Source organism: Ceratotherium simum, chromosome 7 (genome assembly GCF_057802395.1).
Source record: "Ceratotherium simum simum isolate JZ-2026a chromosome 7, ASM5780239v1, whole genome shotgun sequence".
NCBI classification, from domain to species: Eukaryota; Metazoa; Chordata; class Mammalia; order Perissodactyla; family Rhinocerotidae; genus Ceratotherium; species Ceratotherium simum.
Genome location: NC_141906.1, coordinates 31,937,815 through 31,959,435, shown reverse-complemented (window position 1 = coordinate 31,959,435; position 21,621 = coordinate 31,937,815). Strand labels below are relative to the sequence as shown.

The window sequence follows — 21,621 nt, the reverse complement described above, 5'->3', positions numbered from 1 at the left end:
CTAGGACAGGGGTCTGGGCTGAAGGCAGAGATGGGGACCTCATTGAAATGTGGGCCTCACCAGCCCTGGGAAGGTATTTGAGGCCATGAGAGAGGGTGCGTTTACCCAGGAAGACTGTGGAAAGTGAGAGGAGAAGGGTCCAAGACAGAGCCCTGGGACAGAGCCCAACACCTAGGGGACAGGAAAGGGAGAAGGCCCCAGGTGGAGCCCGCTACGGAGCAGCAGAGAGGTCAGAGAAGAACAGAAAAGAATGCCGCCTTGGGGAGAGCATCAAGGAGGAAGGGGTCAACAGGCTCAGAAACCATGAACGCTTCCCTACGATGTGGATTAAAACGTGTCTATTCAACAAAATGGGTAAAATGTCCACACATATTGAAGTTTTGTGATGGGTACATGAAGTTCATTACACTCTTCTCTCAACTTGCATGTATGTTTGAAATTTTCCATATTTCCAAAATAATTTTTTAAAGTATCCATTGCACTAGCAATAAAGAGATCACTGGTAAACTTGGCAATTGCAGAGTCTCTGGAGTGGCGGCAAGAGACGCCTGATTCCAGTAAATGGAGGATGGAAAAGGGAGAAGGAGAGTGTTTTCATACCTGCTGCATGATTCACTGATATCTCAGTTAGCAATCCCTGGGCACATACACCCCAAGTATTCCTGAGAAAAGAGAAGATACGTTCATAGTCGCTGGTGCCTCCCACACAGGGACCGTTCTCAGCGAGGCCTAGCAGCAAGCCAAGAGCTCTTCCTCAAAACGAGGAATATTGCTTGCCAAGAAGTGCCGGCTTTGCTCCTAAATCCTAGATATTCCATTGTGGTTCTTCTACCAGGGTTTGCCATGGGCTCCAACATCATCCTCATCTGCTGCAGACATCTGAATCACTTTGGATCTGCTGGGTCATCAGGGCTGTGTGGAAGGGCTGCCTGCCTTCAGCCTGGACCACTTGGAAGCCTTCTCTTGCTCTGGGCTCCACACAAAGCTGGCAGCCTTACAGGTTACTCAGTAAATGAGTCAGAGCAGCACACCAAAATGTGATATATATTGCCTCCAAAATACACAGAAGCCCAACAAGTGTGCTGCTTTCTTACGACAACTAAGGGGATAGAAAGCACAGCAAGTTCTTTCACTTTGCAAGATGTGATGGTTAATTTTATGTCAACTTGACTGGGCCACAGAGGTGCTAAGATGTTTGGTCAAACATTATTCTGGGTGTGCCTGTGAGGGATGAGATTTAACATTTGAATCTGTAGACTGTCCTCTATAGTCTACAGATTGTAGACTGGGCCTCATCTAATCTATTGAAGGCCTAAATAGAACAAAATGCTGAGTAAGGGAGAATTTGTTCTCTGCCTGACTATCTTCAAACTGGGGCATTGGCCTTCTCCTGCCTTCAGACTGGAATTTACACCATCAGCTTTCCTGCTTCTCAGGCCTCCGAACTTGGACTAGAACTATACTATCAGCTCTCTTGGGTCTCCAGCTTGGTGACTGCAGATCTTGGGACTTCTCAGCTTCCATAATCATGTGAGCCAATTCCTTATAATAAATCTCTTTGTATCTATATCTATCTATCTATACACATGATATCCATATCTTCTATTGATTCTGTTTCTCTGGAGAACCCTCACTAGTACACATCTTTCCCGGCGAGATTCAGACCACTGAACACCCAGAAACTTCACTCAGATGGCAGGCCTCTATGTTCTTATGGAATTTATCTTCCAGTCTCAGTACATCTGCATCTCATGTATCTAAAGTAGCCTCTACTTTCCAGTCTCCGAATCCTAGGAACATGATGTAATTGATGTAGTGGACAAGTACGACGTCCTGTGATATGGGGGGATGATGGAAATTCCCATAGATTAAATTGTAAGGGAGCCAGAGACTTGACAAGTTTCAAGACAAGATGAGAAAGCTGTACTGCTGTCCCTGCCAAAAGAAAGAAACCTGTTTCTGGTGTTCTCTATAGAGGAAGAGAAAAAAATTTTTTTTCAGATGAATCGTTTCACATCAAGTGACAAAAAATATATATATTTGCTCCCATAAAAAGACCACACCTGGAATACCAACTGCAGCTAGAACCACCACCTGAGTGAGCTTAGGACAAGTCCCTGTCATTCTCTAAGGCCTGTGCCTTCTGCACAGACCAAACAGGTGAGTCCAGTGGGATGTGATAGAAACCACCCCTGTGTCTTTCAAGTCTTTGATGATGGCGCCATTTCTGTGATTCTCCTGGAGTTGCTCCATTCCATCAGTTTATTGATTAGTAAGAAGGGGAAGTTCCAGGGGCTTCCACTTGGCCCTTTCTACCATAATCGCCCTATTCCACAGGTCTGGAGGCTCGTGTGTAAATTCTCCTGTAAAGTCCAATTATACACCCTGAGAGTAAAAAAATAACTGCAGGATGAGTCCAGAGTCCCAGTGGGTGCACCGCCTGGACTTGGGTCAAAACTCCAGTTGTCACCTGACCCACCTGAGCCTCTGCACAGTGGCTTTCTGTGTCCTTAGGAATTAGCCTTTGATAGACTCAAGGTCTGCTAATCCCTCAAAAGTCTCTGTATTTTCCTTTCAGGGAGCACATGTCTCTGACAAAAGGCCCAGGACCCTTTGTGGAAAGCAGGCTAAAAGGAAGATTACAGTGTGGATCTCGGGTGCTATTGAAAGGTCCGCTCTGAAGGGTACTGGCCTCTCTACCATTCCAAGGGCTCCTTCCATGGTGGCTCAAGTCAGGCTTCCACTGCCTGACCTGGAGTCTTGTCTGTTTATTGTTTTGTTGTTTCTATAATACAGATTAAGGAGAACTCAGAGGCTGCCTATCTGTTTGGTCCCATTGGTCCTATTTGGCCCTTGAACAATTCACTTTTGCTCAAGACATCTGTGGGTTAGACCTTTTTTTCTTAAATTTTTTATTTTATTTTATTTTGTGAGGAAGATTAGCCCTGAGCTAACGTCTACTGCCAATCCTCTTCTTTTTGCTGAGGAAGACTGGCCCTGTGCTAACATCCGTGCCCATCTTCCTCTACTTTATCTGGGACGCCGCCACAGCATGGCTTGACAAGCGGTGCATAGGTTCACGCGCGGGATCCAAACCTGCGAACCCCGGGCGGCTGAAGCAGAACTCCCGCACTTCGCTACGCCACTGGGCTGGCCCCTGTGGGTTAGACCGTTCTGAGTGCCACTTGACATCTGGTGTCCCGGGTGGCCACGTGCTGCGGCGTGTGCTCTGCTCCCCTGGGAGCCCATCATTTCCACTCAAGTCGTGGAGCCCATTTCCGTGGCAGCATCTTCCACTAGCATCCCTAGCCTGCGGAGAACAAGTACAACATCGTGTCCCCCTCATGACTGTATTTCTCGATGCCTTGGAGCAGGGAGTCTCCTCCAGGTTCTATAAGAGGAAGTAGGAGTGTGGAACTTGGTTAGGAGTATATGAGGGGTCACACAGGGTAAAGCCACCTCAGCATTCTTCCCTCCCTTAGTCTTTGGACTCCTTCCTCTATATTAAAGCAAGGAATTTCTGACATTTCAACATCAATTAAGCATAGGCCTCGGTTCAACCCGGGTTTCAGTCAACCAGCTAAGCAAACAATGAAAAGTACTCCTCACTGCTCACACTGGCACACTCAATCAAGAATCTCAGGTAAAAGTACCCATATTAATAAAATCAGCCCAGTGAAAATTATATTCTTCCCTCCATGGACTAGCCCCCACAGAAAACATTCCCACATGTGTTATCCAGATTAGCAAAATCTTGCAATTCTTTTGATGTGTATGCTGCTTCTTCCCAGATTTGACTCTGGAACTAGTCCTCTGAGGCAGGAAAACACTAAGTCCAGTTACGGGACTGGAGACAATGGGAGTGGGGCAGGAAGAGGACTGGCCTCCCCCTGGGTGGGAGACTGAAAACATGCCCATGACATTTTACTGCTCCTTCCATCCAGAGCCAGTCTATTCCTCATCCCTCAGATCTGGGCTGTCCTCATGATTGCTTTGACCAACAGAATGTGGTAGAAGGTGACACGATGCAAGTTGCAGAGCCCAGGCCTCAGAGGCTTAGCTCCTGCCTTCATCCTCTCAGAACCCTGAGCCACCGGGCCTGGAAGAAGCCAGGGATGCAGGACCACGGGAGAGAGAGGCTCAGCGCTCAGCCATCCCCGCCATCCCAGCCGAGCCCAGCATCCAGTGAATGCAGTCGCTGAGCGAACTCAGACAAGACCCATGGAAGGATGGCCCAGCCAACCTGCAGAACTGTGAAAGAGAATGAACTGTTTTAAGCTGGTAAGTTAGTTTTTACTCCACAAGAAACAACTAAACACTTTGCAGGGTAACTTCCAAGGGAAGGGAGTTTCAAGGTCTTCAGGCAAGACAGCTTTGGCTGCAACGGGGTTCAGTGGAGCTAGGGGTGCTCTAATCCATCCAAATCCTCCATGTCCCCTAATTCCCTGAGATCAGCGCCCTCAATTTCACCTGAGACCTAGCAATGCTGTGAATTCAACTAACCGACAATGTAATCTGGTGACTCCCGCATCAAACTCACATCTTGATAAATTATGTAAGGCAGCTTAGCGCTCCCCCCTGTGCTCAGGCCTCCTCTCCTCTCCCCTGCGAGGTCTGTGATCTCTGGCTCATACCAAGAGTGGGTTAATGGAGGAATGACGTGGAAAAAAAGAATGTGAGAGCTGACTGCTTCTCTGTGTATTTTAAGCATCAGAATTCTTGCTGGAACAGCCAGGCGGGTCAGCCCGTGCCTGGGCATGTGAACTCCGTGCTCCCCCACAAATGAGACACTGGAGATGGGAGTGAGGGGGAGCTGAGCAGACATGTCCATGTCACACGAGAGAAAGGGAGAAAGGTGACAGTAAGATGTAGTGAAGGATCAAGTGCCCCCAAGAGCAGCCGGAGGGAAGAAGCAGAGTGTGCTGTCAGAGATGCTTTGACAGAGCACTGGGAGCACGGAGGAAGCCACGCTTCTGACTGGGGGCTGGGAAGGGTCCCTGGGTCCCTTTGACCTAAGCTTGGAAGGATGAGGAGGGGCTCCTCTGGCGGAGATGGGGCATGATACCAGCAGAGGAGACAGCGTGAGTGAAAGGGAAGAGGGAGGCACGTCCAGGGGAGGTGGTGAGAAGTCAAGTGGGGCTGTGCGGAGAGGAGGCGAGGGGTGGGAGGGGCACAGCCATCCACTCTGCTCCTACAGGAACGTTCACTGACCCTTCACTCACCTTGGGGCCCAGCGGACAACCCCCTCCCCCCAGCCTCTCTGAGCGTTCAACCTACCACCTGGCACCCAGACCTCCCCTCCATCTCTCACCCCCACCTCCCACAGGCCCCCTCACTGTGTCCCAAGCTCGCCATGCTGGTTCCAGTTGCTGTGCCTCTGTTCATGCTGTTCCTCTCTTCTAGAATGCCTCCTTCCCTCTTTCCTATCCAGCTCTAGCACCTCTTCCAGAGAGTCTCCCCTGACCACTTCAGCTCAGCCTGGCCCCCAGGTAGTATGGCATAGTGGAAAGAATCGGGCTTTCAAGTCATAGAGATATGGGTTTAAATCCCAGCTCTGCCGTATGATCTTGAGTGACTTACCTTCTCTTATTAATAGCTAATATTTCCTGGGCATGTATTATTTGCTAAGTACCATGGGTTACCTCATTTAATTCTCACTACAACTTTATGAGGTAAGTACTGTTATTACCATCTTACTGGTGAGGAAATTGAAGCTCAGAGAGGTTAAGTAACTGGCCCAAGGTCACACAGCTGGAATTGGCAGAGCTGGGATTCTCGTCAGGTCTGTCAGGCTCCAAGGCCTCTGCCACTAAGCACCAGAGCACCCACTGGACCACTTCGTTTGCATGTGCATTGATTAGGCACCACCTATGCACCAGGCGTTGTGGTAGGTGTGGGGATGTGGCAGGACATGGGCAGAGAAGGGCCCACTCTTGAGGTTTCAGCTGGAGTCAGTCTCCTCATCCATAAGATGCGGGATAATAAGCCCCAGGCTGCAGGGACTGGGGTAAAGATTACACAGAATCCCACTGGTGATCACCCTCTATGAACTGTGCAGTGTGGAGCGCACGCGTATTGACAACTTCTCTCCTGCACAGCCAGGAGACCTGGGTTCCCATAGAGGCCAGGCTCTGTCGTTGACCTGCTGGGTGGCCTTGGGCTGGTCACTTCACCTCTCTGAGCCCGTTCCCTCATCTAAACATGGGGCAGTGATAGCTCCCCTTAGGAAGCTCTGAGGATTAAATGAGATCATACACAGCACTGCGGGGTACATAGTTGGCGCTCAGGGGAAAGTTCATCCACATCTCCTCACGCTTGTGTCCCATCCGGGACCCTCACCATGTAGCAGGGTCATTGTCTCTCTGGGACTTTAACCAGCACCGTGGTGGGAATAACAGGGAGGTCCCTCCAATAGCCTTCAGGTGGCAGGAATGCTCCGCACAGCTGTGATGGGCCCCTGGGGGTGCCGACATGGTCCTCCGAGCCCAGCCCAACCCTGACCAACCCTGACCTAGCCACCTCCGCCGCCACCCAGCCACCCTCCACAGCAGCAACTCCACCCCTCCCCGCGAGATGGGAGCGCAGACCTCTCCCCACCCTCCTCACCTGGCCCCGGGTGGAGACGTGGTCTCAGGGCCTCCCTTGTGTCGTCTGCGCAGCCCCCACACCCAGGCCGGGCTTCTTTTGCTGCCCACTCCCACCTGGTGGGGGAGCTGTCGCAGGATGAACTTTGGGTCCAGCAGTCCTGGGTTCTAGTCCCATCTCTGAGCCGCACCCTATGATTAGGATGACTCCCCATCTAGCTGGGCTACTGTGGGGATTAGCGGGACGACATCTAGAGACCACAGCAGGTTATGTAGCTTTATTATTAGAATCTGGCCAGTTCCTCTCCTGCCCTTCCTGTGTGGCATGGAGGAAGAACAACTATCCAGCTGACAAGGAGCAATTCCTAGCTCAGCCCACTACTGTGGGGCCTCAGGCAGGTCACTTAACCTCTCTCAGCCTCGGTTACCTCACCTGTAAAATGGGGATAATCCCTCCCTAGCCAAGCTGTTAGGAGGCTTGGATAAAATTATATGTGTCAGGTGACTGACATGGTGTTTGGTACATAGTAGGGGCAAATCACAAAGGTAGTACCAGCTAGTATTCTTAAAATCATTATTCTGATCAAGAAATGCCAACTCACCCTTCAAGGGAGCCCACCTGTCACCTCCTCCAGGGAGTCTTCCTTGATCTGCTCATGTAGTCCTGGCTTCCACTTCTGGCCTCTTATGGCCCTGGTGCCCTTCTGGACAGCCCTTTCACTTACTCAGCCGATATGTTTTGAGTGCCTTATATGTGTGTGACACTGAATCTAGGTCAGGACACACAGTGATGAACAAGACATGGTCCCTATCTTCATGAAGCTTCCATTCTCGTAGTGGCGATAGACAGTGAATGTGTCAATAGGTAGATAATTCATAGCGCTGAGTCAATAAAATGAGAAAACATGGCAGAGAGACTGAGGTGGAAGAGCATCATAATTATATTGGGTGGTCGGGGCAGGCCTCGTTGAGCAGATGCTACTCAAGCTGAGCTCTGAATGACAAAAAAGTAGCCCTGCAAAGATCTAGAAGAACCACTTGCCAGGCAGAAAGAACAGCTAGTGCAAAGGCCCTGAGGCAGGGGATTAAGAGTGGCAAATCTGGGAACAGAATGACCCAGGGGACTGGAACAGTGAGCACTGAGCACACTTGTCACTGTCCCTAAGTCTCCATCTCTAGAGGAAGCCCTTGAGGGCTGAGATCGAATTTACTGGGTCCATAGGACAGACCTGGAGCTCTGGACAGTTGTGTTGAAATTCCGTGTGGTAATAACAGGAATGAATCAGGTGGCCACTCTGCAGCCCCAGTCACATCTTGGAGGACTCCAACTGGGTTGCCCTGCCAGGCAGGGGCTCCCTCCATGGACCAACAACCTCCAGGGCAGAGTTGCTGGCGGAGGGAAGCCAGAGAGGTGCCCAGTGAGAGGGAGTGACTTATCCAAGCTCACACAGTCAGCAAGCAGCAGAGATGGGCTCAAATCCAGTTTCCTCTGCTCCTCTGCCTCCCCAGCCCCTCCTTCTGTCCTGTGCATCCCACTCACCCTCTCCCTCCCTGAGGTGTGGTGACAGGGGCTCCCGAAGAGGCCAACGTGAGGGAACCAACGGGAGGAGGGCTGTCAGGTCCCTCCTCCTGTCCTGTTACAAACCCAAGCACAAACCGAGGATCCCACAAGCTCCTTCCTTCTGAAGCCCTGCCCGGTCAGATCGCCTGGGCTTGTACCCTCTGGCCCTGGATATGGACGGGTCTGCTTGAACTGAAAGGCTCAGGGGCTGAAGACTGGGACCCTCACAGCAGGATCGGATGCCCTGGGCTCCAAGTCCAGCGCTGTCACTCGGGCCCTGCAGTCACTGGCTCTCTGGGGCAGCAGAGCTGAAACAATTCCCGAGTCAGCACGCAGTGGGCCTTCCACGCGTATCATCTGCCAGCATTTCAGGGCCTGAAATGGGCTGTTAGTAGCAACCCTGGCTTATCAGGAGCCCTTGTCCTCTGAGAAGAATGACATGGGAATCCCCTGACCCAATCATTTTCATGCTCTAACAAAATTTCACTGGAAAAGTTTTATTGAAAAAAAAAATTGTACAAATAAGTTCTTGGTTTAACAGCAACAAGGGCTCATTTTCTCTCCTTCCCTCCCCATCTTTGAAAATCTATAAAAGGAAAAAAAAGTTCATCCCCATGATGCCTGACCAGAGTCTGCCCAGGAGCCCCACTGTGAGCTATTTCCCGACCCCTCACTGGGGCCATGGCCACTGTGGGGGTGCCCGTCTCAGGGGCTGCAGCACCGAGTTTTGTAGTTGAGGGAAGTTGGGAGAAGACTGGGACAGAGCTGGGGAGGGGGTGGAGGTGGGGGCAGTGTCGGAAGAGAGGGCTCCCATGCCACGAGGGCTGGGCCGGACCCCCAGCTCAACTCCTCTCACAGATAAGAAAGCGCTTGGCTATAAATACGAACACCGATTGAGGCAGGCGTGATCCTAGTTCTCTGAGGGCAGGGCACCACAAATACCGCCCAGGACCCACAGGACAGGGGCTCTCTGGGCTCAGCATCATGGCACCTGGGGCCCCACATCCAAGCGGAGTGAATGCTGGCCAGGAAGGTCTGCTTGGACACAGGAGCCTGCTGTTTCCCACCCCCACCCCGTGGAACATCCAAGGCCGATAACCTCAGCCCCCCCACCCCCATAGCACCCATGTGTCTCAGGAGCCTTCAGCTGCCTCCTGCCATCCTGTGCCCACCCTGGGGCCCTACAACTCATCTCGCATCTTGTCGCCCTTGGGTCGGACCAGGCGCCCAATGAACAGCAGGGAGCCGCTCTGGGTGTCTCGAACCAGGAAGATGAAGGGGTGGTCGGCGTAGAAGAGCTTGGGGTTGCGCAGCTCCTCGCGCCCGTAGATGTCCTGGTCAAAGGGGTTGCCCTCTGTGTCCCACTCGAAGGCAGCGGCGTGGAACACACTAGCCAGGTACAGGTCCTTCTTGCCAGACATGCGCGACAGGTCTGCCTTGTTCTTGTCGATGGCCTCCGTCAGGCCCAGCCCAGCCAGGTGTTTCTGTGGGATCGGGTGGGTGTCAGGTAAGGCCACGGTGGGCAAGGCTCCTCGACTCTCCCCCTCCACCCACACTGCCCGCCCTCTCCTCCCCTGTCGTTCCTCAGAGCCACTCTCTGGCCACTCTCTGTGTGCCACATATGGCGTGGGCACTTCAAACCACTGCTTCCTTAACTCCCAGGACAACCCTGCAAGAGCCTCTGGCCGCCACTTCACAGACGAGCAAACTGAGACTTGGGGGAAAAAGGCAGAATTTACCCCTGGCTCTGCCGAGCAGTTCTGACCAGAGCTTCTCCAGGTGTGGGTCACAGACAGCCAGCATCAGCACCACCAGGAGCTTAGATGAAAGGCACCACCCCTGACCCCAGCCCAGAGCCACTGTGTCACAGTCCCGCGGGGACCTGGAACCCTTTTAACAAACTCTCCAGGTAATTCCCGGCACGCTCGAGTCTGAGAAAGACTGATCTAAGGACAGCTACGGGACTAAAACCTTCCCAGGCTGTTAGGATGTCTGGGATTTGCTTCAAAACAATCTGATGGGGGAGGAATGGGTGTGTATAGATGAATTCTCATTGGTCAGGAGTTGATAATGGTTGAAGCTTCGTGATGGATACACTAGGGTTCATTACACTAATCTATTTTTATTATATTTTTTTACATTTCCATAGTAAAAAGTTAAAACACACCCCCCTCACACACACATCCTTTTCCATGGCTCTGCACAGCCCCTGAAGGCCAAGTACAAGCTCTTTCACATGTAGACTGTGCTTGCGTAGGAGCCTCACCCTTAGCACGCCCCAGCCTGCTCTCCCCGTCACAGCCGCACTGAACAGCCTGCGTCTGAGATGGCTGCGTCTCTCCCTGGGGGCCTCTTTAGACACCTCGTCTTCCAGGAGGCCCCCCTCTCCTACAGGACTGCAGCTGTGCCTCCGGGGCCTCCGCACCACTGGCCTCCACTGTCTGTCAGGTCTGGTCCTGTCTGTCTCTCCCGCTGCCTCAGAGCTCCCCCGGGGCGAGGCCCATATCCAGGGCTCTCCCTGGCTCTCAGTGCCGAAGAGGCAGCGGTAAGGGACTGTTGGCTGAGTGAACAGCAGCCGCCAGGACCGAGACTCCTGTAGGACAATCCACTTCCCCAGCAGGGCCAAACAGGCACTAGACCTGGGGTCCTGAGAGGCAGGGGGTCCTGAGACAGGTGTTCTTGTCTCTACCAGTCCCAATGACCTTGCACAAGTCGCCCACTTCAAATTTCCCAACTCAGTCTACCCCATGGACTGGCGGGTAGTGTGTGCCCCCCAGGGTTCCAGGAAGACACGGGAGAAAGAAGGGGAGAAGGGGGTCATGTAACAGCCACTGCAGAAGGGGCTGGGGAAGAGTCAGGACAGGCCCAGGAGGGAGACAGCGACAGCTCCTCACCGGAAACCTCAGTGCCACTGACGGTACAGACTGTACCGGCTCCACTAGCGTCTGGCTCGGAACCTAAGCCCCATTGCATCTCACGCTCTCGCTCCACGCTCTCAGCAGCAAGTCTGAATCAACTCTGTGGGTGAGAAGCCTCCCAAGAAACCACTTCTGGCAGCCAATACGAGAACGAGATGAAAGTTTTCCCCTTTGAGTAGGTCAAAAATCTCTCTCTCCTCATTGACAAAAATGCCTCCCTGAGTTTTCACCTGGAGGACTAATTGTGACTCCACTTACTAGCCAGGGTGACCTCAGCCGGTCACTGCTTCTCTCCGACCTGCTGCCCACTACCCAGGGTGGTCACGACGGGTAAATGACATTGAGTGGGTGGGTTAAGTTTCCACTCATCCCAAGTGACCCAGAGCTGAGAGTCTTATTACTGCAGGCAGGATGAGCCTCCAGCTGGAACCATCTGTAACTGGGGCACTTCAGACTCTCAGAGGCAGCACAGCACAGGACTGAGGGCATGCCTGGTGCCAGATGTCTGAGTTACTCGCTGTGTGACTTTGGATACAATATTTAACCTTTCTGAGCCTCAGTCTCCTCCTCTGTAAATAAGGTTGATAGTCCCACCTAATAAAGTTGTTTTGAGGATTAAGAATTTAATACATATAAAGTGCTTAAAAGAGTGCCTGGCATACAACAAGTGCTCAACTATATTTAGCTAGCGATGTTATCACCATCTTCCCAAGGGCAGGGCCCCTGCCTCCTCCCCAGCCTCCCCCACAGCAGAGCCCAGTACTGCCTGGACACCCAGGGGGGCTCAGGATAGACCTGCTGAGCTGGTGAATGGGTGCCCCGAGCACCCCCCTCCTCCAAGCCCTGCAGGCCCCCGGGTTGGGCTGCCCCTCACCTGCAGGTCGTGGGTCACCTCCACCACCCCCTTGGGCAGGGAGATGGCGACAGCCTTCTTCTGCATCTTCCCCATCCAGGTCTTCAGCTGCTCTTTGGTCAGCAGCTTTTCCAGGCGCTCGAGGGGCTCCACGTGGTGGGGCATGACGATGATGAGGCTGGAGAGCTTGTGGGCCAGGGGCATCTCCACAATTTGCAGCTTCTCCTTCTCATCGTCATAGTAGTTGTAGAGGCCTGGGAGAGCACAGAGAGGGCCCTGGGCACGTGGGGCAGGGGCGGGCCAGGCCCCAAGTACCCTCGGAGCCCCACCTTGGCCCCCGCTCTGCGAGGCACCTACCTGTCCGGTGCATCATCGTGACACCCACGGTGTAGGAACGGGTCACCATGAAGCCACGGTTGTCCACCATCTTGTGGTGGAATTTCTCGTCCCAGTGGGCTGCAGTGGCAGGTAGAACACCAGGTCAGAAACACATGCCCCCACCTCAAAACACTATCACAGCCCCTACCCCCAGATGCACACCCTGATTTATCCTGCCATAGGCCTCTGTTCCAGGCTTTGGGGCTCTGCTGCAGCCCGCCTGAGCACCCACTCGACGGAGTACATGTTCCCTGCTTTGGGGGCAGGAGTCTTGGCCCCAGGGCACGCTGTCTAAAGATATGGCTCTCTACAGTCAGGACCTGGCTGTTTCCAGAGGACAGGGAATTCCCTCAGAAAAAGGACCCTCTGCCCCGGTGCCAGTCAGGCATTTGGGGAACGTGTGCTGGGCCAGACTCCCCAACCCACCTGCTACCTGAGAGGTCTGTGCCCTGGGCAGGGAACACCCCAACACCACCCTTAATTCTTGTCTGCAAGTCTTGTCCCTGTGGCCAGAAAAATGACCCAAAAAACCACGCATGGGTAACAGTGGCCCGAACCCCACCCTAAGTCACAACCAGACCTCTGTTCAAATCCAGACTCAGCCGTTGACTGGGTGCGAGACCTTCCACCCTCCTAGGTAAGGGGTGAAGGGGTCACCTCATCCTCACACACACCCTGAGAGGACCAGTGCTGTCCACACAGGTACAGTCAGCCCTCTGGATCTGCGGATGGGGAACCTGCAGATACAGAGCGCCAACTAAGGGCCAGGAGCATCCTCGAGTTTTGCTATCCGCAGGGGCCCTGGAACCAGTCCCCTGTGGATACTGAGGGACGACTGTACTCAAATATACTCAGTAACCCCAAATCGAACCTTCAAATCAACACAGATGCGCCCGGGCCTGAGTCCCGGCTCTGCCACCTCCAAGCTGAGCCTGTGTTCTCACCTGTGAAATGGAGGTAGCCCTGCCTGCCCCCAGGTTGCTTTAGGATTAGGGACGATCACAGGTGTGGGGTCTCTCTCCTGCTCACTCCTGAGGCAGAGCTGATGATCGAATTTTATTGATTCCAAGACAAGCAATAGCACGTCCACATGATGAAACACAGCAGGAGCAACTCCCCCGGAGTCCCTCCGTGGGCCCGAATCTCTGCCCCGTTCTTGTAGGCACACCCTACACCTCCCCAACTGAGTTTCTTGTACTAGAAAGGGTTTACACCAGTGCCTGCCTCCACGGGTTGCTCTGAGGATTGAAGGAGGATACTGATGTAAGTGCCAGGGGCTGGGGAGGAGGGGGTCCCGCCCCACCCAGCCCGACTCACGTTTGAAGAACATGGCGTTGACCAGCAGCGCGCCGTCGGTGCGCTCCACGTCCTTGGTGACCTCGGGCAGCTTGCCGTCGGTGGTCTGCGCGGCCCACTCGTTGATGGACTGCAGGGCGCTGCGCTTGTCGCGGAAGTTGATCTTGGAGTGCTCGCAGTTGTAGTGCTGCTTGCTGCTGCGCACGAAGTCGTCGGCGAAGCTCACCGAGCTGGGCCCGTACAGGCGGCTGCCCAGCTTCCAGGTCACGTTGCGTGCCGTGCTGTTGCTGAGCGAGCGCAGCAGCTCGCCCAGGCCCGCGTGCACCTCCTCATCGCGCAGCTGCTCAGCGCTCAGCACCGCCTTGGCCTGCGATGCCGTGGCCGCCTTGCCGCCCAGTGACACAAGCCCCAGCGACGACGCCACCACCACCGGCGACAGCAGGATGTTCTCCACCGCCTGGTCCTTGGCCATGGCCTGGTACAGGCTGAAGGCCAGGCCGGCGCTGCGCTCAGCCAGTGTGGCCGCCTTGGGGCTCAGCTTCTCCGCCGTGCCGGGGGCTGCTGTGGCCGCGGGTTTCTTCACCTCGGCGGCCAGGGCCGCGGCCAGGAGGCAGAAGGTGCCGATGAGCAGGAGGGAGTGCATAGCTGGGAGGCGGGCTGTGCGCACCATGGAGGACCTGTGCGGGCTGCAGAGAGAGGGCGGCCCTGAAGCCCTAGGCGTTCCTCCCCAACAACCACCCTCAGCATTCTGGCTGCCACCAAGTCCCCTGGAGATGGGAGCAAGAGAGCCCAGAGTTCTGGTGAGCCAGAAAACTCAGGGTTGCCCAGATCGGGGATCTCAGTCTGCCCACTCTCTGAGGCCTTCTGTGACCTCCCTATCCAAAGCAGGGGTCCTAGCAAGTCACCACCTCCACCCTATTGATTTCTTGCACTGATCTTACAACACTTAGACTTAGGTGTTTATTATGTATTATTTCCATCCCTAACTAGTCTGTGACCTCCAGAGGACAGGAAACCTAGCCAGTCTGGTTTCCCGCTACACCCCCAGTGCCTAGTACAATAGGCCTCAGCTGCTCCTGAACGAGCAGAAACCAGGGCCACTCAGAAACCAGGGCCACTCGGCTAGACGTGGGGTCCTCAGAGTGCATGAAGGTTAGCTCTGATCTCATACAACCCTGGGGCCCTTTTCCAGTGGAAAAAAGTGGCAGACAAAGTGAGGGTCTGCGAAGGATGTCACGTGGGACAGAGCTGCAGGCCTGCTCCTCCCCCATGCCTTTCATTCCGCCCTGGGATGTTAATGAGTCACTGGTTGGTTCACTCATTAAATGGGGGAGCCCAGATGCTCCACTCTGCTGCCCCACGGGGTGACCTTGAGTGTGCCTGTGCTTGTGTGTCCACCCCTCTCTGAGCCTCAGTCTCCACGTCCCAAGTCGTAAGGGTCTAGGCCTCCATGCCGGAGGCCTCTGTCTTGGCAGGGACCTGCCTATCCGCCCACAGCCCCGGGAGCGGATGGGAAATCCCCAGGACAAAAGCTGGCGGAGGGGGGGGTTTCCTGAGAGGAAAGATACTGGGGGAGGGGGTCAGTCACAGTTCAATGGAGCAGCGACATCCCTCCACTTCACCAGAGGCTGGCCAGACGTGTTCAGCCTCCCAGGAAGCTGGAGCCACCTTAGATTCCATCCTGCCCTCCCAACTGACAGCTCCTGCCACACAGGCCACGTGCTCTGTGGCCACAGGGTTGCCCTCAGGCCCCCTCCCCCAACCACAGCGGTAGCAGGGGCCCCAGAACAAGGTTCACTCCCCTCGCTGGGGCCTGCAACCAGGACAGTCTCTCCTTGGGGGATATGTCCACACTCTCCTCCCTCAGGCCATTTCCTCTCCACTTCACGCAGTGGGATGGAAGAGGGGTGACAGAGCAAAGGGAAGGATTGGAAGGAATCCTGGTGGAGGCAGGGATCCCCCTGCTCAGGCAGACCCCATCTCGTGGTCCTCCTCAAGGAAGACCAAAAATTCAGAATCCCGGTAGAAGACCCTCGGGACTTGGGCCTGCCTGCGGGAGCACTGCTGCAACCGACTCCACTGCTGCAACTGTTCTGTGAACCAGCCAGGGCCCCCCTCCCTGGGCCACACCTCCTTGAAGGTGCGGAGCAAAGGAGAAGCAAAGGGGACATGGGGAGAAAGGCGGGGGAGGAGGGAAGGCCACTGAGATGCACAACTGCCTGGGGAGAGGTACAAGAGAGACCCGTGCCCTGGAGTGCAGACTGCAGAGGTAAGAGAGGCGACCCTAAAGAACAGACTGGGGAGGGGTAGCGCAGGGCCCAGGCCACCTCCTCCCACTCTAGCACCTTCCCCACCAGCCCTGAAGCCTCAAAGGGCAGGCAGGCCATATAATTATTGTACAAAGACACTTAAGAGAGTAAAACGGGGCACTACTAATTATTACGCCAGGACAACAGGCATACGGTCACCCTATTCAAAGGCCACCTCTAGTCCAGACAGCTGATGCCAGAGCTCAGACTGCTGCAGAGGCCACCAGCATCCCCTGGGGAGAGAGTGAAGGAGCCCAGCTCACGGCCCTGCCACGTGGCAGACACCATCTTGACAGCCCCCACCCCCAGCCAACCAGACCTCAAAGGGCTGGGAGGGGCTTTTCAAGAAAGTTCCAAATGACTAGTTTGGGATTCCTCAGGCAGCCACACAGCTGCGCTCCTGCTTCTGCTCCGGGTGACGTGGCAGGCTGGAAACTGAATTATCTCCATCCGCCGGCAGAGGGGGGCTTCCAGCCTGGGAAGCAGGAGGCCTGGGTTCAGGTCCCAGGGGTGCCATGCAGCCTCCCTGGCCTTAGATTCAGGTCTGCACATGGGTCTCTGCAGGGAGATGTGCGGCTGTGGAGAAGGGCTGTTAACTGAGCCGCAGGAACGGAGGAAGGCAAGTCACTGCAAGCACGCCAGACGCCTGCAGCTGAGCCCATGTTGCCACAGAGAAATCCCAGCCCTCGGGCCAAGGTTAGATGATTTACAGTCCCACAAAGAAAAATACCCAATCAGAGAGCCGAGGGTTGTGCCCGCAGCTAGCCAGACTGAGTTGAGACTGGATTCCCGGTTTTTTTAAGGAGGGAAGAGAAGCAGATGCTAGGGGGGCCACCAGGGAGGGTCTCAAACACTTGAGGAGGTCTAAAGTACCTTGAAACTGCCTCAGGGGGAGGTCAATCCCTGCCTTTTTCATTCTGAAAGAAAACAGAAGAGTGAGGAGGATGGATAGGGCAGAGCTGGGGTGGTGGTGAGGAGGGGCGTGGAAGGCCCAGCCCCCAAATGGGACCCCGTCTACACTGCCCCTTGCACAAAGTAAGGCAAAACCAGTCCCAGATCTACAGGGACCTTGGAGGTCATCTAGCTCATTGTACAGTGTGAGAAACTGAGGCCAGAGGGGCAGGGAGCCACCCCAAATCCCACAGGGATCAGTCGGGGGTCAGGCATCCTGGCACAGGGCTCCTTCCTCCCTGAGCACCCAGAGAGCCCCTCTTGAGGCTGGATGTGGTGTCCTGTTCCATAGCCAGTAAAAAACATTTCTGCTACGCCTGCCAGTGACCAGAGACAAAAGGAGGGGACCCACAGGCCTCAGGAAGGGGGATGGGCAGATGAACCATCTGAGGACAGGAGGGTGTGGTCCCAGCCAGACTTCCAGGGAATCAAAGCCCCCTAATTTTCGTCTCCATCCGGGCCCCGCAGCCCAGAGGGACCAGCCGGAAACCGGGGAAGAGGCGGGGCCAGGCCTTCTGGCCATGCTGGAAGCCAATTCGTTCTTCTTCCTCCACTCCAGCTCCTCAGGAATGTCCCTAAGCTGGGGGCAGGGAACCCCGGCCTCTTGAAGTAGCCTTAACCCTGCAGTTACTCCAGGAAGCCAGTGGCAGTGGACAGAATTAGCGTGGGTGACTCAAGGCCTTCCAGTGGGGGGATGCAGACCCCGCGACTCCTCACCCCCTTTGTGGAGGGAGATGGGGGAGACGGGTACTAGTTAAGTCCCTCCTTGAGCTGCCCTCACCTACACACACAGGCTGCTGATCAGAAATGGAGCCACCACTGGCGACTCCTCCCAAACCATGGGGACCCCAAGAGCCAAGACCCCCTACCCCCGCCAGGAAAAGCCAAGACTATTTCACCTCCTTTCCCCAAACCCCTACCTTCAGGAGGCTCAGATGTCGCCCAACGAGCCTGTGAGGAGGCTGGTCCACCAGTCCCTGCTGGCCCCTGGGCCTCAACCCCAGAACTGGAGGCACCCCAAACTGCAAAGCAGGCCAGACCTCCCTGTCCCTGCTGGAAGGGGCCCCAGACCCCATCTCCTGCCTCCTTGTTCCTGCAGAGGGTCAGCATCCCGGCCCCCTGCCCCGCTGTTCTTCTCCGCCATCGCCACCCCTGCCCCAGACTTCTGGGGAACCTGGCACTCTTTCCAGGTTCTCCGGTTCTGACCTCTGCCCCAGCCGGGTTCTCTATCCCCAAGCCTCCAGCTGCCCCGGAGTGCGGCTCTGGGTTGGCCCCAGCCCCTCCCGGGGGCACCCCCACGGCGGGCGCCCGCTCCCCGCCGCCCAGGCCGCCCCCCCTCACCTGGGCCGGGCCGGGACTCCTGCAGTCGAGCCGCGGGCGGATTCCGCTCTCCGCCGCTCCCCCGCTCCCCAGATCTATATATGGCGTCCCCTCCTCCCGCCCGTCCCGAGAAACTTCTGGAAAGTTAGAAAGGCTTCCGGAGGGCGCCCCGGCTCCACCAAAAAAAGCCAAAGACCTCCCCCAAACCGCCCGGCTCCCGCCCCCTCCCTCTGCGGGCTCTCCCGGCCCCTGGGTCCTACTGCCCACCTCGTCGGACGGGGCGGGGGAGCGGGGGACCCCCGCCGGGAGGCCGGCCCGGGACAGCACGACCTTCAAAGGGCCGCGTCCTGGGCTCAGCGGAGTCTCCAGACCCTTGTGGTCCTGGGGTGGGTGGGGGGAGTGCGGACCACTGGGCTGGAGGGGGACTCGGGGCTTCAGGGTCCCGCTCCCGGGAGAGGAGCCCCCTCCCACCCCCAGGCTCTGGCACATGCCACATTGCTTCCAGCCCCCTTTCCCTGCAGGGGCTCTGCCCCCATGGATCCGCTCCCCCGAGCTGAAACTTAATTGGGTCCCCCTGCAAGCCCCTCCTCAGTCAGGGCCCCTTTCCTTTGTCTCAGGGGAGGCGGTCAGAGGTTGTGAGGCAGCGCCCTTCTCCATCTGCAGTTTATCCTGAACACCTTGTCGGAAGCTCAGCCTCAACCCCAGTGACCGCCCAGAGGGGGAGAGGGGTGGACTAGACTCAGTACCTGACCCTCACCTCGGCAAGTCGGAGTGATAGAGGTGGAGACACTCGGGAACATCAGGTGATCTGGCTGGGCCTGGAGGGGTGCACAGGAAGGAAAACCTTGGCTGTCCACTAAGTAATATGCTGTGTGACCCTAAGCAAGTCACTTTCCTTTTCTGGGCCTCTGTTTCTTTGGCTGTGACATGTGGTGCTAACTCATTCCTTGCTTCCTTTTCCTCTCTGTCTCCTGTCTCTGTCTCTGTCTGCTTGGTCATCCCTGCCCCCTCCCTGTCTGGGTCCCCTCCCACAGGCTCCAGGTCTCACTATCAACTCCTCTCACCTCACACTCCCACCACTGATAGCCCTTTGAGGTCTGAGCTAAGCTGGGGTATTCATTTCTGTTGTAGGTGCTGAAGACACAGCTGGGAACAGGACAAAGTCCTTGCCCTCAAGGATGTACGTTTGAGGGGCGTGTGTGCATGTTAGTAGGGAACTCAGGAAGACAGATTATTTAGGACACCCCTGCCCTCCCCCTAATTTTCTTTAATAGTGAAATGACAACAGATGTGCACAGTATGGAGAGCAAGGGCCAGGGTAGAGAGACACTTCATTCACTCATTCATTTATTCAGTCAACAAACTGTGTTGAGTATTTTCTTTCTTCCAGGTGCATCTCTGGATCTTGGGGAACAAATGAATCCCAGCACCCAAGAGATGAGTCAGCTGGGTCCCTGGCAGCAGGGGCAGGGGGTGGGCCCTTTCTGGCCCCCCAGCCTGGTGGTGGTGACCGACTTATCAGACTGGGTTAGGCTATGTTGCTTCAAGTTGGACTACAAGGGCTGTGGGAAATCGTAGGTGCCAAGAGCTTCAGACTCTTTGAATCAGGGTCAAAGAATCGGAGATTACTTGAATTCTAAGGTGATCATCATAGAATATGGTATCTTACTCGAAGCCCTGTGGAATCTTTGAATCCATCTAAGGAATCTTACAGTGTGAAATCTCAGAGTCAAAGAATCTTATAATAAAAGTACTAATGACCCTGGGCTGCAAGGCATCTCAGAGGTCATGGATTCCCATCTGCAGCCCCAAGGGGAGTCGTCTCTGCAGCGTCCCAAGAAGGTGAGCACCCAGGCAGGCGTCTCTCAGAACAGGGAGCTCCCCTCCCTCCGAAGCAGCCCCTCATTCTTTCCCGAGGACAGGTCTGATCGTTAACAAAATCTTTCTGCCTCAGGGTGGTGTCCGTCTCTTTGGGGTGGCTGTCCTGGGTTTCCGTGTCCTGCTGCCTGAACTGTGTATGGCTTTTCAGGATAAGTCCTTGCTGTCCAAGGAAACCGCCTGGGTCCCAGGCCAGACCCCACCCTCTGCCCCACCCCCCACCCCAGCTTGGCCCTCTGATGGTCATTCGCCAGTGAGCTAAGGGTCCATCAATGCTGGCGGAATGAAGGGGAGGTTTGCCTTGGTTTCCAGCAGGTCCAGATGTCAAAATCCCAGAGATTTCCTTTTTTCACACTCTTCCGTCTCTTAGGTCTCTGAGGCCTCGCCGATGCTTTAGGGGGGAGCTGAGTGCTATGACTGTCAGTGACTACCCTGAGGGGGAGGGGTAATCTGAGGCTCATGCTGTTAGATAAACCCGGTTTCCCAGAAGGTTGGAGTAGAAAGGATCAATGCCCTCCATTTGCAGATGGGCAAGCTGAGGCCTAGGGAGAGGGCTGAGTCTGAAGACCCTCTGCCAGGCTGGCCAGACCACTACTGCAGCTCAGACTGGGTCAGAAGCCTCCTGTGTGGTGTCAGTGCTGCATTCTCTTTGTGTCATCGCCCTGTGTTGTCACTGGAGACCTTGGATGCACAGGTCCTTCTCCTTCTCACTCTGAGTCATCCCTGGCACAGGGCATGCCCAGGAGAGGCCCTGGGTAAACATGGCCAGTGAGTGGTGGGAAGTGGCTGCCTGCGTCCTCTGGGCTCCAAGCTCAGCCTCCTTGCAGACGGAACGGCAACGGCTCCTTTAAATTTCCAAGATCAGCAAAAAATTTTAAGAGCCTTTGCCACTTTATTCTTAGCTCTGAGCCCAGCCCAGGCCCTGCTGACTGTGGCCCTTCCCCCACACTCCCAGGCTGTACTTCGTGAAAAAAGCACTCTTTCTGTTGGGGGAAAGAGTCTGAAATGCAGAGAACCTCTCCAGCATTTCGTGTCTGGGATCCTCCAGTGCCTAAGGCTTCTTGAAGGAGCTGTTCTTGCCCCGCCCCCCCAGCCTCCCATAGGGGCTCAGCTGGAAATCTCTAGGTCCCAAGAGGTGTGGGCAGCAGGCAGTAGAAAACCATGGAGTCCAACTGCATCCACACTGTACAGAGAGGAAAACTGAGTCCCAGAGAGGGGCAGGAATTTGCCCAAGGTAACACAGCAAGTCAGAGGTGGAGCTGGGCCCCAGCCCATGCCCTGGACCCCCAGCCCTCTTTCCCCGACACCATCTGCTAACTGACCTGGCCAGGTAGCAGGCCCAGCTCTGCCAAGTATTGCAGAAACAGCTTTCTTTGGCCCCAGAGCCTAGATTCATGCAATCCTCGCCCTAAAGACTCCTAGGACAAAAACTGACATGTTATTTAAGTGCCTACCATGCTCACATTATCATATTTAATACTTTCAGGTTAAGTAAGAATGTCCCCATTTTCAGCATGAGGAAACAGGCTCAGGAAGGCTAGGCGGCATGTTCAAGGGCCTAGAGCAAGTTGCT

The 21,621-nt window shown here is 55.2% G+C and overlaps 1 protein-coding gene and 1 long non-coding RNA gene across 3 annotated transcripts; one reads left to right on the top strand and one right to left on the bottom strand.

The window, feature by feature from the left end:
- Window positions 1-8,626: 8,626 nt before the first annotated feature.
- On the bottom strand, window positions 8,627-18,351 carry SERPINH1 (serpin family H member 1). 2 transcript variants are annotated; one of them, XM_004434009.3, is made up of 5 exons: window positions 18,192-18,351; window positions 13,612-14,276; window positions 12,274-12,372; window positions 11,938-12,170; window positions 8,627-9,629 (listed from the first exon to the last, which is right to left on the bottom strand). In XM_004434009.3, the coding sequence occupies exons 2-5, from the start codon at window positions 14,258-14,260 to the stop codon at window positions 9,327-9,329; spliced, it is 1,284 nt and encodes a 427-aa protein (XP_004434066.1). In that variant the 5' UTR covers window positions 14,261-14,276; window positions 18,192-18,351; the 3' UTR covers window positions 8,627-9,326. The 2 variants fall into 2 exon arrangements, with proteins under 2 accessions (XP_004434066.1, XP_014645822.1); XM_014790336.2 differs by lacking the exon at window positions 18,192-18,351 and adding an exon at window positions 16,773-16,816.
- A 321-nt stretch (window positions 18,352-18,672) lies between these two features.
- LOC147916635 (uncharacterized) lies at window positions 18,673-20,163 on the top strand. Its single transcript, XR_015552694.1, has 2 exons — window positions 18,673-18,973; window positions 19,561-20,163. It is a non-coding gene; the product is annotated as an uncharacterized LOC147916635 (long non-coding RNA).
- The last annotated feature ends 1,458 nt before the right edge of the window (window positions 20,164-21,621 follow it).

Bases quoted from the DNA above. Each gene is read 5' to 3' on its own strand.
- SERPINH1 (XM_004434009.3), bottom strand. From the start codon at position 14,260: ATGGTGCGCACAGCCCGCCTCCCAGCTATGCACTCCCTCCTGCTCATC. The intron at 12,373-13,611 runs GTGAGTCGGGCT...CTGCCACTGCAG, and splicing joins CAACGCCATGTTCTTCAAAC to CCCACTGGGACGAGAAATTC. The intron at 12,171-12,273 runs GTAGGTGCCTCG...GTGCTCTCCCAG, and splicing joins CACGATGATGCACCGGACAG to GCCTCTACAACTACTATGAC.